General features: G+C 35.4%; 2 protein-coding genes across 2 annotated transcripts in view; one reads left to right on the top strand and one right to left on the bottom strand.

Annotated features, from left to right (window-relative positions):
* Positions 1-986: 986 nt before the first annotated feature.
* LOC113225572 (coiled-coil domain-containing protein 13-like) lies at positions 987-4,953 on the bottom strand. Its single transcript, XM_026457900.1, has 4 exons — positions 4,780-4,953; positions 2,808-3,440; positions 2,079-2,297; positions 987-1,799 (listed from the first exon to the last, which is right to left on the bottom strand). Exons 1-4 carry the CDS (start codon positions 4,951-4,953, stop codon positions 987-989), a joined length of 1,839 nt encoding a protein of 612 aa, XP_026313685.1.
* Positions 4,954-5,490: 537 nt separating this feature from the next.
* LOC113225577 (WD repeat-containing protein 7) overlaps positions 5,491-16,747 on the top strand; it is a 180,066-nt gene continuing 168,809 nt past the window's right edge. Inside the window, exons 1-7 of the mRNA XM_026457906.1 lie at positions 5,491-5,496; positions 5,695-5,936; positions 8,456-8,569; positions 9,411-9,554; positions 11,265-11,330; positions 14,222-14,384; positions 15,556-15,688. Of these exons, the coding sequence (XP_026313691.1) occupies positions 5,703-5,936; positions 8,456-8,569; positions 9,411-9,554; positions 11,265-11,330; positions 14,222-14,384; positions 15,556-15,688 (854 nt within the window). The 5' untranslated portion in view covers positions 5,491-5,496; positions 5,695-5,702. The remainder of the gene's footprint in view (positions 5,497-5,694; positions 5,937-8,455; positions 8,570-9,410; positions 9,555-11,264; positions 11,331-14,221; positions 14,385-15,555; positions 15,689-16,747) is intronic.

Raw genomic sequence — 16,747 nt, 5'->3', positions numbered from 1 at the left:
GTAGCGTGAGAGCGTAAATTTAAATGACAATCGATAGGAGCAAGGTCGTATTGCTCAAGACGTGTCTAATTAGGTAAAAAGGCCAACATACTCTGTGAGTACCGCTCCACAATGATATCAACGCCAATTTAATAAAATTATGAGTCACACGCGCGTCCGGCTGTATGAATTGGCCCCTCAGTCTCTTTACTAAAGTTAGTAAAAAAGTTTCGTTAGTTTTTTAACATAGGCAATTTATTTTCTTTACATTATAATGTACACGGTTTCGGATTTTTTGTGAGTTTTACGGATTTTAGTGTAAAATAAAGTCATAAGTAAATTTCTTTTAAAGAATGTAAGAGAAATTGTGTACCTTGTCCAAACATTTTAGCTCCTCGGTTGGATACACTGTTTTCTCGCACCGTGCACAAGTTTTATTCATTTTGAAAGAATTTGTGACACAGAAACACTGTTTAAACTTCAACACAAAGTATTTCTCAGAGCAACACAAGTTTTCACTATTCACAAACAAAGTTTGGAATTCACTTTTATAGAAAAACACTCACGAGCACGATTTTCGTAGCATCTCCCGAAAGCGCATGCCAAAAAATGACAAATGGCGGCGATTGGTGTTGCCCTACACGTTTATTTTTCTACTAATGAAATTTCTACCATGTATTAAGAAGGTTCTACCATTAGGAATATATTTTATTTACTAGATAAAAATGTTCAATACATACAGTCAAAAGTACATGAATTTGGACGATTTATATACCTAAAGGATGGAAAAAAGTTCTTGTATTAAGTGGCATTCAATTCAGCTCTATTGAATTGACACTTAAATTTTTAAATTTTAGATTTTAAATTTCAGTGTAACTTTCTTTTAGTTTAAGTGTAAAAAAGTACTCTTGACGTGCACCCTAAAGTACAATCAACTACAATATTTTTTATTAAATAAACTGTATTCAAGCAAATGATAAAATTACAATTTAAAATAAATAAATTCTTCAACATTCATTATGTCTCGTGCAAATGCATTTCTCTTTCTGCAAAACTAATAATGCTTCATTGAATAACTGTTTTGAATTTTGAATCATGTCTACTAAATATTGGTAGTCATCTCGCTTTTCTTCTTCAAGCATTTTAAATTTATCTTCCATTATTTTCAATTTTTCTTCGGTTAATTCCAATTTGTATTTTAGCTCATCTTTATCGAAGCTTTCTATAGTTTCCGTAGGTGCAGGAGGAGAATCGGTTGTAGTACTGCTCTTGCTCTCAGTAGGTTTCTCTGGGATAACTCCTGTAGACGACTTTCGTTTTGTCATAGTAGATATAGCACTAAAATCATTTGCATCTTTTGTTAAAGAAATTTTAGATAACTTGGACCCTTTTCTTGAATCTTTCATTTTCTCTAAATCTGCTTCTAACTTTGCAACTTTCCTCTCCAATCTTTTCTTTTTTTCTTTTAATTTTCTGTGACTCGTGTCCAACTCTTCGTTATTGTGTCTTTCAATATCGAGTCTTTCATTGAGCTTGACGACCAAATCTGAAAGCTTTTTGATCTCATTATCAGTTGCAGTCTTTGTTGGCGTGAAGAAAACGCTTTGAAGGGAGCATTCTTCATATCTAAGTAATTGCGCCCGTAGTTCTTCTATTTTAGTTGCTTTTTCTGTGGCCTGTTTTCTGAGAGCATCAATTTTGACTTCCGTATTTTTGTTTTGTTTCTGATATTCATTTATTTCCTTTTGCATTTTATTCATTTTCATCGTGTTCTCTTTTAGAATTTCTTGATAATAGAGTTCCAGAGTTTTTATTTGATTCTAAAAATATATTTTAAGATATAGTTCTACACAAAAAAGTTTATACTATCTATATAGATTATACTATCTATATATGACAAAAACGTAAACTGAATTTTTACCTCTTTTGAAAACCTTAACAATAACAAAATATATGTCTAACGAACTTAATAATAATGTAGTCAAACGAGTAATAGTTTTGCTTACACTTTCTCTTTTAAACACTTACTTCATAGGAATTTTAACTATTGACAATAAATGCATAAGGAGCAACACAGATTGGTAAGGGAAGACTCTCACCCTTTGTTCATTAATAAGCATATCATCATGATTACTTTTCTCCATAAATGTTTGCATTTTCTGTCTTATAAGTGTAGCGTCACATTCTAAATTACGGACTCTGCATCGTGCGGCTTCCCACTTTTTCTTCAAGGCTTGATTCTCCTCTTTAATCTCGTCGCAATCTTTTAAAGCTTTGTCAATTTCTTTCTTTCTTTTTTGTTCTATTTCTCTAATAATCTAAAATGTAATTAACAAATTCAGGCATTATTTTGCAGAAATCCATGTTAATGAAAACGGAAGTAAATGAATTTGTTAATCGACGAACCCAGTCAGTGTTAACTTTTGCTGATCATGCAAAATAGCTGCTCTTATATTGGATATTTCTTTTCGTGTAATAAATTTCTCCACATTCCCTCCGCATAAAATTAATAATACAAATATAACACAAGCTTACTATCACAAACATCACCCCCAAAAACATACCCAACATGCGTTTCGCCTTCCATCTGTTCTACGACATCCAGACGTAATACTTTTTCGCAAAATGTAATATTTCATATAAATGCGTACTGCAAGTATTTCTCACAAGGTTCCGACATAATACCTAACAATGACCTAACATTAGATACCAATGTTTTGAAATGTGTTGCAACGCATTTCGGGTACAGGTTGTAAGTTATAAACCAGACTTTTGTTAATTCTACTTCTTTGTAATGTATTGTACTTATTATTTCGAAAAATACTTACAGCATTTTGATCAAATTTTTTTGTTTCAGTCTTTTCAACCAATTGTTTAACGTTCAACTTGTCTTCGAGTTCTGCTATTTTAGCTTGAAGACAGACTATTTGTTGGGCTCTACCTTTCCAACCAGCGATATCGTGTTGCAACTCTTTGATGCTTGTAAATTTATCACCAAGTTCTTGTTGCAATATTTTAGTCGCTCCAAGTATCTCGTTTTTCAACTCAAGATTTCTATTTTTAGTTTCACAGAGCTTTTTATTTACAGCAGCAAGCTTCACAGTAAGCTCTTTAAATTCATCAGGACTTATTCCATCCATTTTATGATCTTTGCACAAGCAAACATCGAGATTCTCGTGTTCTTTGTTAATTATATCAAGTTGCATTATTTTTCTCTCCAATGCAGCGTTTTTAGTTTTATAACTTTCAACCTCAGCTACTAGGTGCCTGTTTTGTTTGCAGAGGTCAGTAATTTTCTGGCTGATTATACCTGCGGATTTTGCAGATATTGTCGGACCGGATCCGGATATAATATCGCGGATACGGTTTTGAAGTTCTTCGACAGATTTGCTGGATTCTTTTATTTCTTTGTCTTTTGTGAATATAAGTTTGCGAAGTTCATTGTTTTCGCAAGTCATCACCTGAAATCAGAGTTAAGAATAATTGATTTTGATATACCAAAGACCATTATCCATTAAAGCTTTCGCAGAATACTTAGAGCATAGAACACTGAAGGCAAAATATATTCCATTAATCGTACACCATTATTGTCTAAAGCTCAGTTTTCGGAGTTATAAGTCTAAGGGAAGTCGGTTATGCGTTGTTGGCCTATTTAATTCTAATAAATTGTTAAAGACGTTGCAATTTTCTCGCTTATCACCCCGTAACCACAATCAAATCATCTAAGTTTAAAATTTGGTTAAGGTGACGCACGCGTTTATTCCCAGTGTTTTTTTTAGTTCTGTTGTACAGTTCTGTTGACAGAACTACTGGTAGTTTCCTTCCCTTTTGTTCTGTTGATAAATAGGCAGTTTTCTTCATAGAACTACTGAGAATTTTCTCTCCCACTAATTCTGTATACAAATTTCGAATTAAACAATTTCTCATAATTACAGAAGGAAACTTGAACTTTAGAAATTACCTACTATATAATGTACAAACTCATTTAGAATCTACTGCTGATTAAAAAGCTTACACACTACCCGATTTCAAGGGAACCCTACTCTAATTCATGTAAGTTAATAAGAGCGACGCCCTAAATAGGGGAAATCTGGACTCTGGAAGTGTAATAAGCGTTTAATTAAATTTTAATCGCAGTAGAGCTACTTGTGAAAGAGTTCGTCCAGGGTCTACTGCCACGCATATATTTACTATATACCAAGATGCCACGTACCTATTTCTGCCGCCGAGCAGTAATGTGTGCATTAGATTTGTCAACTTATGTCTACAGCGTGACAGGCGTAGTGGCAGTGCCCTTCAAATCTTTGCGATTTAAAGTTCTGAATGGCGCTACAACTGTTATGAACAGGCGTGTAGCTTACCAATCAGGCGCACGACTTGTTCGTCCCGTCACTTAACATTATAAAACTCTTTTCAAGATACCAATCCCTATATATTGAAATTTAGTTACATACAGTGTGAGTTGGTGACTGTAGACGGTCAATAGTCTATTGAGTGCAGATACCCTACTTTCATTTCTGCTACACTTGCACATCACTACATTTAAATATTATTTGGGCATTTCATGGATACCTGGATGTTGGAGAACATCCACATAATTCTTCGACGAAATGTGAAGCCCCCAGTGAGGCAAAAGACAGTCGGAAAACAGCTGACTTCTAAACACACGACTAGACCTTGGCGGTACCGTGTCCATATGGGCTTGTACGATCACGATATGGTAGTGTAAGCTTCTGTTTTGCCATACGGAATCTGTGTGTAAAACATATCTAATTTATCTACCGCCAATAAACCTATTACCTTTAATTGCTCAATTAAATGGGCATTGAGTTCTGGAGGATATAAAATATCGCCAGAGCTCTTTGTGTCAAGCGCTTCCAGCATTTGAAGCTTCATTTCATCCGTATCTTCGATTTTACCAGCCACTTCTATAATTGCTTTTTCTTCCTTCGTTGGCTTGGTTTTTGGGGCCATTGTGTTTTTTATATTCTAACTGTAAAAAAGTACGCCAAGAAATTACTTTTCGAGATCACATCCGAACTATTTAAAAACATATGTATTCAGCAATGTCAAAAAAATTCTTTATTTGAAATTTAATAGTAAATCTTTGTAAATGAGATCAGGAAGACAAATTCAACATTTCTATAACATCTACATAATGTATTAATTTTTTAAACGCAGTAGCTTGCGTAATTTTAATAAATTGTAATAATAGTACTAATTATTTACATCGCAACTGTACTAATAATTTTAAATGTTTATTGTTTATCAAAACCGGTAATTATTTTACAACATTTTATAAACGCAACCATGTGTTTTCGAACAGGGCATCCAACATAAGAAAATTAGTTCTCCGTCAGCTGTCAAAAGTATATAGCTGAGTAAGATAAATTTTCTTGTTGTTATTTAATTAAAAACGGTAATTAATTATCGTCTGTGTCTCTACTAGCACCATAGATGGATGTTAACTAATTGAGCTACCATCTGGACTTCATACGCGGTCGCTGCCACAACGAGGTGCGTACAATTATCGATTAAACTTGTCCTTGTGACTTTATATACTTTAAACGCAATGTTTTATCTTATTGTTATGCAAACAAAACGTCTTCACGGTGAAATTTGCATATATTTCTATATACTAGACTTCTTTAGTCATATAAATTAATATAAGTACTTAGTTTGAAGATTAAAAAGGATTTTTCTTAACATTTCTAGAGGCAAACATGCCCGGAACGAATTTAATTGTTCCTGTGGTTTTATGGGGTAAACATGCCCCCACCCATTGCGTGTCGTCAATCTACATGTCCAGGGACCAGAAGACGCTGGTCACTGGATGCTATGATGGTCAGATGTGTATCTGGCAGGTGGATCCTGAGACATTGAAGATGACCCCTAGGTGTTTACTAGTTGGCCATACGGCGCCAGTTACTTGTTTGTCGAGAGCTTCTATTATTCAGGTTTGTATGTTTATGAATTTTTTAAGTGTAAATGATCTGAAACACCTTTCATGAAGATCCAGCAAACCACAATGGGAAAAACACTGAACTCTCGGTGTATATATACCATTTATTTATTTATAGCCCTTATTGTTGCTTGATGAGGTTAATAAGATAATTGATACATAAGCTAACTTATCTAACACAGAAACATTGTATGTATAAAGAGAGGAATCTTCTATCCAATGAAATCTCGACAAAAATAAAAACTATTATTCTATTTCCTTAATGGCGGCCACTAGGCTTGGGCCAGTGTCCGTTTACACAAGTTGAAAAACAATGTATTGATTCTTAAGTCGTCATGACACAACACAACATGAACACAACACTTTAATAAACTTAAATCAAAATTCGAAATAATCACAGACAGACATAGAAGGTGTGTCAGCAAAAAGATTTACCATCAGTATGACATGCTTATTAGTTATTATTACTCAAATTTCTATATTTTGTTGACTCTGTATCTTCAGCTTACCTTAAGACCTAATAGGCCTATAGGCCTTTAGACCTATAGGCCTTTTACTAGCCATACATAGATTTCCAATTCTTCCTATCTTTTCCTATTTGCCTCTATTCTCCTCCAGCAACATATTTAAAATCGTTTTCCCATCTAAAGTATGGTCTCCCTTTCTTCTTTTTCCCTATCTTGGGTACCATTCTGCTATATCTTTGGCCACTTATAAATTTTTTCTGTCATCATGTGTCCTGTCTAACACCATTTTGGTTGTTTTGTTATGTCCTTGACTTTTTTAGTTTTTACTTTATCTATAGGAAATGAAACTATTTTTTCAGATTTAAATCGCATATATTTGTAACCACACCAACATTTCGACGAGATGGTCACACCTCAGTCAACCATGACCATGGGACCTGTAAAGGGCCCAAAACATTTGTATTTTTGAAAAAACAAATATGAGCGATTTCAATCTGGAATAATCTCAGTACAGAGTACTAAAAAAACTGACCCCAAAAGTACGTCGAATTACGTCTATTTGCTAAGTTTTATTGAAATGTCCTTAAATTCGCCACTACACAGGACTTGACACTGGAGATAATAAAAATCTATTGTATATATATAAAGTATATTGAGAGAAAAACGCCTTGAATTGGAGAAATAGCAAAATCAACCATTAAAATATTTGCTCCTACGTAAAATTTAGGCGCTATTTATAAAAATTAATCTTCATGCGTGAACAGCCACCCTTAGAGGTGGATGATTTTCTTCAAAAAGAAATGGGACTACTACGGAAGTACCCCCTTTCCAACAAAAAGAATCATGAAAATCGGTTCACAAAGTCCGGAGTTATCGCGTAACATACATACCAAAAAAAAATAAATGCAGTCGAATTGAGAACCTCCTCCTTTTTTGAAGTCGGTTAAAAATAAATTCATTTCCTATGTGTAACAATCGCGAAAACCTAAGAACTCGATATTTTACTTGGGAATGGCATTGGAATGCTCACTAGAGTCTTAACAGGGCATTGTGGTTTGCACAAGCAACATGTGTCAAATAGTGGGTAGATTAAACTGCCTCTATGGCTGATCGGTTACCATGCTGGACTGCCATGCAGAGGTCCCGGGATCCTGGGAAGAATATTTGTATGGCCTACATTTATTTCTGTTGTGTGTTTCGGTGTAATTTGAGGTTGTCTATGTGTGTATCCATGGCACCCGCGATACAGGGTTTCCCTAGTACTTATTACGCATTATCTTTTACATTTCCCCACTTTGTCCCAGTTAAAGAAACATTCTGTATAACAAAAATTTTCTTTGTGGTGCTTTAACTGAATGAATTTAAAATTAAATTAAAATTTTTATTGAATTGATATTCAATTTTATTTTTTTGCGAAATTACTTCACTAGTTTGTTATAATTACTAATACAAAGATCGAACACTCAGAAAAAATTCCTTCAATCCGGCCGGATTCGAACCTACGTCTTCTAGCTTACCGTGCCAGACGCTATACCAATTAAGCCACGGAACGAACCAGCGGACCTCACGAATTTTTCTATGTGCTTGCGTCGTGTCTTTGTATTTGGTTTTTCAACGCCTTTTTAGTCGTAGCGCCATCTATGAGAAATCTGTGAAAGATTTATCACCCAGTTAGTACCTTTACAGCTACCAGTCCTGGTGAGAGATGCCGCTATTCACTGTATTTAAAATTTTTATTGAATTGATATTCAATTATTTTTTTATGAAATTACTTCACTAGTTTGTTATAATTAATACAAAGATCAAACAGTCAGAAAAAATTCCTTCGATCTGGCCGGATTCGAACCGACGTCTTCTAGCTTACCGTACCAGACGCTATACCAACTAAGCCACGGAGCGAACCAGCGAACGTCACGCATTTTTCTATGTGCTCGCGTTGTGTCTTTGTGTTTGGTTTTTCAACGACTTTTTAGTCGACTTTTTAATCTATGAGAAATCTATGAAAATAACGAACACTCAGAAATCATTATTCCATTGAATATTTCAGGACAACAACTACATAGTGAGCTCGTCAGAAGCTGGTGAGATGTGCACTTGGGATCTTGTTGACGGAAAGTGTAGGGAGAGCGTCAAGTTGACGCAAGTCCATACCAATATTCAGGTAAGTAGTGTGATATGATGTCTGCCCACAGTTTTAACACAGTATCAGAATATCTTCTCTTTAGTAATGCAATACAAGTGATGTTCAGCGATGTCATCTACATTGTACTGGTGTAATGGAATGGAAGCGAAAGTTTGTAATCATAGCATAATAAACTTTATGTAAATTGTAGTGATGTAACGGAAGTGTCATAACGGAAACAGACGCCAAATGCAAATCTTAGCAGTAACGGAAACGAATGCGGAAGCGTAAATAATATAAATATCTCAACGAAATAAAAATTCCAACAAGGCTTTTATTTGGTATCATAATTGCACTTACTATAAAATTGATAAGTATGCACGCGTGCTTGGCCGACTGCCAAGTTATACATGCACGCGACTGATCCATCACGAACGTTACAAACGCTTTATCCGAAATAAAATTTCCATTATAAAAGTTGCGAAAGCAAACCCTGTACTCTCGTTCTGCGTCCGACATCCGTCCGAAACAATTACTGTCAAATAAGTAATATTCGACAAAATTAAAAGACAAGTATCCAGTATGAAGTTTCATTCGCATCACGCGTCTTTTCATTTGGTCAAGTATTGCTTATTTGGCAGTAATTGTTTCGGACGGATGTCAGACAGATGTCAAAAAGTACTTCCGCAGTTCCGCACGGAACAGTTGTAAAAAACCACTTCCACAGTTCCGCACGCAGTGATAGAGTATATTTTATATAAAAAAGGCACAATGTTTAAATATCGTGTAATGAATTTCTCCGCGTCTACCTCACGCGTTCCAAAACCCACCCTGGATGCATTACCATTAATTAAAAATAACCATCTTACAATCTTCTCAGGCCTACCACATGTGCAACAGTGATGACCTACGTCTGTTTTGCAACGGCTACTATGCAGAGATACTGATCATGGACCCTTTCTCTCTGGAGATCCTATTCTCATTGAGCTCGAAGATGAATCCTGATTGGATTTCTGCTTTACATGTAAGTTTTGTATTTTATTTTTGGCGTTCAGGATCATTATCGCTCTGTCTTCCTCGTGTTTCACAACCCACGCAACGAAAACGACGAAATACAGCTTAGTGGCGTTGGCATGGGGTTTTTGTAGTAGTTTTTGCATGAATATTTTTTTAGTTTAAGTAGTTTTGAGTTTCTTAGTGCTGCCACCTTACCTTTTAAGTACTGCCACCTTGTCTAGTTCTGCCGCCAAGCAGTAATGTCAGCATTACTGTGTTCCGGTTTTTACGGGTAGGGGTGCTGGTGAAATTACAGACACATGGGACTTGTCAACTTATGTTTCAGGGTGACGGGCACAGTGGCAGTGCCGCTCAGATCTTTGCGATTTAAAGCTCTGAGTGGCACTGAAACTGTTGTGGACTGGCGTGTAACTTACCATTAGGCGCACAACTTGTTCGTCCCGTCACTTGATAGTATAAAAAAAATCTTAATTATTTGTTGCCTTTTTAAGCTGAGGGGTCTGTAGCCAATGCTCAATAAATAAATAATATTTAAAAAGATGAAAAAAAAAATAATGGCGAGTTGTTGTTGTACTTACAGTTTTTGCACGAATAAATTTTTAGTTTGTTTTATTTATTTATTATTTATATTTGTTAACTTTTTAAGCTGATGTCAATCTATCCAATACACAATGAATATATATATTTTTAATTAAAATTTTAACAGCTTCGGCGTCAAGCTATGCAGCCTATACTTCATTTGTCGTCTTCATTTTGGTTTCAGTTTTCATATAGGTTTTCAATCCTTAGATGACAACAATAGTGGAAATGCTGTAACTGTAAGCGATTCATAAGCTTTTTCGTTCTCTGGTAGAGATGGCAGGACTTTACCCGCCGGCAAAGAAATAAATAGCATTGATAAACAGTTTTTTTTTATTTCATGACTTTGGCTTCAAGCCAATTAGTCGAAATATTAAACACTATGAATATAGAAAGTACTAATTTGTTTAAATATCATTACTTGGCTGAAATACATGTTATTAAAAATGAAAGTAAAGTTTTGAGTTCTTTGGTTTTTCGCGATTGTTATATATTGGGAATAAAACTATTTTTTTCGAATCTAAATCCCGTATATGTATTTTTGCAAACAAATCATCGTTTCGGGCTTTTTACATGTACCATTATCATGGCTGACTGAGAGTTTTAGACATAACAGATTGATGACTTTATATCTCGTCTCGGAGATACGACTATCGTAAGAATATAAAAAGACCTTGCGAATTCCTCTATGCGTTTGTTACAAATCTTTGTATTTTGGTTGCTTTTACATTTCATGTTTTTACATTTTTTTGTGACAATACTCCACTAGTTTTATAAGCATAAGCATATAATTTTAAAATGAAACAATATACCTACAACATATCATATTAATTGTAATATGTATTATAAGGCATACAATCCATTAAAACACGTAAATATATACATATTTTTGGAAAGTAACATTTCGCCTATCAATTCACTTCCATCTCTAATTTTTTTTAATAACCCCACCAATATTGTTTTAAGCGTTGCTGTTTTTTTATTGATTATACCCAAATAGAATCGGTAACTTATTTATTAAACCTGATAGTTATTGCAAGCAGCAATAAGTATTTCATATCAAATAACCGATTACACAGCTTTTGCTAACAGTTTCATATTGATTTTTATTTTTACTTATTAATGTTTAATTTTCCAGGTCCTCAGACCGTCATCAAGGAAGGACGACGTTGTTCTTGCAATTTCGATTACTGGCACTGTGAAGGTAAGCGTGTTTCTTTTTTGGCGTTTGCTACGGACAAGTTTTACCAGATTTGGTGGTGGTGGTGTCCGTATAACTTGATTTCCACCAGCTTGCCTTAAATTTTCCACATAGTACGAAATACTACATTTGTGCCATATTTTAAGTGTAGAATAAGTTAACCAGTGCAGTCCTGGTGCATATCATCCCTTGCTTGATTTACTGACTTAACTAGATTATCATAAAATTGACACAAATAACTGTCACCGCCATTGACTTACAAATAAATGGACGACGGGTCTAATACAAAAACCACGAAAAAAATGTCCCAAGTCACCCTATTTAAACGTAGTGACATGTCAAGGAATATGAAAAAGCTTTTAAATTGTAATGTCATCGCAGTACTGTCTAATTTTGCTTGCTTCGCTGTCAGTCAAACAAACGAAGACTAAAGCGTGAATGACGCTCTGTATACGATTTTAACGCCCTATAAGTTCGGACACTTTTTAGCGCGGACCCGACGTCCATATAATTGTAAGTCAATGGTCACCGCGTTTAAATTAATTACATTGTGAAAAGCAATTGAATGATGTCTGTGAAGGGTTACCTGTCAGTAGTCTGTTATGACATTTTCCTGAAATAACGTTTGGTCGAAATTTCATAACCTCGAAAGTAATTTTGAGAGGAAAATGTTTTTTCTTTTAAACCTAATTTAACCTGACCGAACCTAATCGTGTCTTTGCGATAAACGTTCAACATATTCTGAAAGAACAACTGTTTCGTTATAATTCGGTTTTCGGTGTAATGAAAATTCGAACAAGCGTTATTTCGGACAAAAATTTTCGACTTTGTGATAGGTTACCCTGTGAAGTTCTCAATCCGCGATGGGCCCGCGTGAAAACTAAAGCCCAAGTCTTATTGTGAGAGGAGGCTTGTGCCCAGCAGTGGCACAATATGTCGCAATACTAATACTGTCCTAATTAAAACATTATGGAATTGAGAAAACACAGTTTGAAAGTTCAAAACAGTACATTGTGCATTAAGAGCGGTAAATAAAGAATTACGAAGGAGACTCTATTAGAAGCCCGAAGTCGAGGTTCGTAACTTCCGAACCGCCCATGTTACATATAGTGTTTTTTCTTTACATTTGCGAGGCAATAAATACAAAGATAAATGCAATAAAAATAAATATGGCTTCACAACCAACGATATCTATGTACAACAGAACAATTACGGATTTTGCAAATTGCGGGTTTTGTTTTTTTTTTCTAATAAAACAGATGGCCAGCTATTTTTCCATAGATAATATAACTCGAACTAAAATGTTGCAAAAGGCAAAAACGCATGCAGCCACGATGTATTAGATATAAAATAAATAATTAAAAATACTGCGGAATTACTAAAATGTAGTTAAATTGCAAATGTTTAACTAAACATGTGTTTTGTATAATTCGAGCTTATGCGAAATACGTTCAGATTTTGCGAGCATAAAATCTTTTGTTTATTCTTGACGTTGAAAAGTACAGTGCAGTTAAACTAAAAAATAAATCCATTAGTGACTTAAGGCGGTAATGTAATGAAAAACCATGTGGGCGTAATTTAGGACATTACGGTAGACTTTGCCTGCATGTTATGACACTAAACTAAAGCTTCTCTACGTATGTCATATTAAATAAATGGGATCGTTTAAAATTTTGGATATTTCTAGTTCTATTTAGAAAAGTTATTGTTGTCGTTTTACTGAACATACTTTCGATGTCAGTTCAAAAGGTATTGGTATCTTTTATATAGGAAATAATCGCCTGGGCACATTTAACGAATACACCCTGTATAGACTAACTATTTATTATTTATTAACTGACTTCAAGAAAGATAGAGGTTTTCAATCCGCCTGTATTTTTTGTGTGTATGTTACGTGATAACTGCATTTATGAACCGATTTTGATGATTCCTTTTTTGTTCGAAAGATGGTATCTCAGTAATGGTCCCATTTGAGAGTAGCAAATTAGGGGATAAATTAGGTTTCTTGGATTTCAACCACTTTCCGATAACCGTTTTCAATAAAACTTGGTTAATATATCGACTCCTCCTACGTAAAGTATCGAATGTCGAAATTGCCAAGTTTACAGGGTAGTGTTATAAAGTTTTCCGTTTCATTCGGCAAAGCTCGTTGCTCACATAGAGTGATCATCTAATAGATCATCTTACCGATATCTAGAATTTTATAATACTCTAAGTGAGTAACGACCTTTGCCGAATATAACTGAGAAACGCTAAAGTCACGTATTATGCTTACTTCAGTGAATTCAGAACTTTAAAAGGCTCCACTGTAAACTTGGCAATTTCGACTTACGATACTTTACTTGGGAGGGGTCGATATGTTATTACTAGATGAAACGCATAGTGATTTGGCCGGATATTCGGCGAGCACCTAGGCCGGATAACCGGATACCCGGCCGCCGTATAGCTGAACTACTGCCGTAAATAAATCGCGACCGGTTAACAGCGCGCATCACCTTGATTGATTGAGTAGTGAATGATTGGTCATCCACCATAATTTGCCTTTATTGAAATTTGAGTGCTAAATTTACAGATAACGTTATCTAACTTAATAGTTCTTTCAGTTACATGTAATAAACGGATCGTTAACGATTCTGTAGTTGATTTTTATCCTATTACTATCATCTTTAATCAATAAATCAATTTGTTTGGCGCAGTGATTATGAATTTCTTTAGTTTTAAAAATATTAGTGTACTCACCGGATATTGTTGTACAATCCGGTATCCGGCCGGCTATCCGTTTCATCTCTAGTAATTACACAAACGTTTGAAATTGGTTTATTTTTTATTTATAATAAAGGTATAATTATTTTTATTATCGACTTGTGTTCTGAACTCAAATAAACCTCTTCCAGGTGTGGTCCCTCCTGGGCCACGAGAACAAGCAATCGGAGCCAATTTACGAGAACGAATCGAAACAGATTCGCTGTCTCAACGCCCTGTCGTTAAACTGTTGTTCTTACAATCAGAGAACTGTGCTAATTGTTTGCGCAAAATACTGTCAAATATACGACGCTGGTAAGTACGGTTTAATTAAATTATTCTGTAGGGCTACCACGATAGGGCACGGCTTGCGCAAGAGCGACATAAAGCGCAAGATACTGCTATACTCCCTTATATAACCAGAAATACAGACGAAATAAGCACCCATCCCTGGCAACTCATCAGGCAAATGGGTCTTATATCACTTTTAAATATCAACTCTCTTTTGCGCTGAAATCACAAATTAGAAAGCTGAAATAGTACAGCGCCAACAACTGATCTGTGTGTACGTCTCCGTATATTCCAAAGATATTCGTATATTTATTGTAAGAAAGATAATATTTTTAATAATAGGGGTGCTGTTCCATTCGGTGGTGTGGGAAAAACAGCAAAACATCTAATTACAAAATACACGGAATCACATTTAATTGGTAATTAAATATGTAATTTTTAAATTTTCGTCAATTATAGCACAGCTCAAGTTAAACTGGTCGATTTGCAGTGAAACAATTGACGACACCCGTCAATTGTTTCGAATTCGGGCGGGCCAACCGGAGCGCAGTTGTCACCGTAATGATTTGGCAGAATAGTTTTCAAACAAATTAAATGATATTTCGTCTCTATTTCTGGTTATATACTTGGGTGTTGTCAATTGTTTCCCTTGAAAAGGACCAGTTTAACTTGAGCTTTGGTATATGGAACAATGGACGAAAATTTCAAAATGTACATATATAATATTTAATTACCGATGAATTGTGATTCCATTTGCTTTGTAATTAGATGTTTTGCTGTTTTTCACACACCACCGAATGGAACAGCCCCCATTTTTACAGATATTATCTTTATTACAGTAAATACAGAATATTTTTGGGATATACGGAGACGTACTCACAGGTCAGTTGTTGGCGCTGTACTATTTCAGTTTTCTAATTTGTGATTTCAGCGCAAACGAGAGTTCATAATTGAAAGTGATAAAAGGCCCATTTACTTGACGAGTTGCCAGGGATGGATGGTACTTATTTCGTCTCTATTTCTGGTTATAATTATACTCTATGAAGACAAAGCTCTGAATGGCACTGCAATTGTTTATATAAGCGAATGGCTTAGAACTTGACGTCATAAAAACGTTAATGGTCGGCTTGGTCGACGTTATGCAGTCGTGAACCAGTCCCACACTAACTGTAATCATTTTAAATTCTCCATCCAGGTGATTTCTCGGTGTTATGCGGCATAACAGCACCAGCTGGTGAGAGATGGCTCTCTGGTGATTTCCTGGCACCAGATCGTGTGTTAGTCTGGTCAACTGAAGGCAAAGGATATATGTACAAATTGCCTGCCAAGTAAGTGTATTGGTGTTGGATTCATACTTGTGTTTCTATGGTAGAACCTTGATGGTGAAGTGTATTTAAACAATTTGTTTTGTAATTTACAAAGAATAATTGTCTTAATACCGGAATAATTTTCTAATATAATTAAGTAAATTTAGTATCGTTGATCCATGCGCAAAAAACCGTACATTTCAGATAAAACAGCCCAGTAATTAAACTGTCTCCGTGGCCGAACGGTTACCATTGCCACGCAGAGGTCCCAGGTTCGATTCCCGGGCCGGGAGAAATATTTGCATGGCCTACATTTATTTCTCTCGTGAGTTTGGGTGTAATTTGTGGTTGTCTATGTGTGTGTCCATGGCACCCGCGACACAGGGTTTCCCTAGTGCGGGGCTATGTTGAGTGTGTGCGTTATTATTATTATTATTAATTTATTTTGACGCGTAGTACTGTTTTTTAAAGTTACAAATTCATTTAAGAAGCTATCTATACACTTCCATAATAAGGTTGATTTCAACATTTGCCATTCACGAGGTTTAAAACTAAAAGTGAAACAAAAACTAGCCTGTCGTTTTTGAAGATGTAGTAAAATGACAGTTAATTGCGCAAAAGTGTTGTCCGCTTGCCAGCGTCTAGTGATTGAAGTCGATAAATCGACCCCTGCTACGTACATTATCGTATGTCGAAATTGCCAAGTTTACAGGGGAGCGTTTTAAAGTTTTGAATTCACGAAATGTGCTTAATACGTGACTTTAGGATTTCTCGATTTTATTTGCAATACTCGTTACTCGCATAGAGTGATCATCTGTTAGATCATCATGGGTCATCTAACCGATATCTCGAATTTTATAATACTCTATGTGAGTAACGCTTTTCCGAATAAAACTGAGAAATGCTAAACTCACGTGTTATGCGCATTGCAGTGAATTCAAAACTTTAAGGCGATTATCACACTGTACTGCGCCCCGCGACGGAGCGCGGAGCTGCGTTTTTTAAAGTTGTACTGAAGTAGCTCAGTTTGTATGGAAAACACGCGCCGTCGAACACACTGACAACGACCCCGTGCGGGCG

The sequence above is a fragment of the Hyposmocoma kahamanoa genome, unplaced genomic scaffold, assembly GCF_003589595.1.
Source record: "Hyposmocoma kahamanoa isolate Upper Pololo Valley unplaced genomic scaffold, ASM358959v1 167, whole genome shotgun sequence".
In the NCBI taxonomy this organism is placed as follows: Eukaryota; Metazoa; Arthropoda; class Insecta; order Lepidoptera; family Cosmopterigidae; genus Hyposmocoma; species Hyposmocoma kahamanoa.
This window is presented reverse-complemented; position numbering and strand designations above follow the sequence as displayed.

Excerpts from the sequence above, each read along its gene's own strand:
- LOC113225572 (XM_026457900.1), bottom strand. The coding sequence starts at position 4,953 with ATGGCCCCAAAAACCAAGCCAACGAAGGAAGAAAAAGCAATTATAGAA. Across the intron at positions 3,441-4,779 it reads ATTTAATTGAGCAATTAAAG|GTGATGACTTGCGAAAACAA; the intron begins GTAATAGGTTTA and ends CTCTGATTTCAG. Across the intron at positions 1,800-2,078 it reads TGCTTATTAATGAACAAAGG|AATCAAATAAAAACTCTGGA; the intron begins GTGAGAGTCTTC and ends ATATATTTTTAG.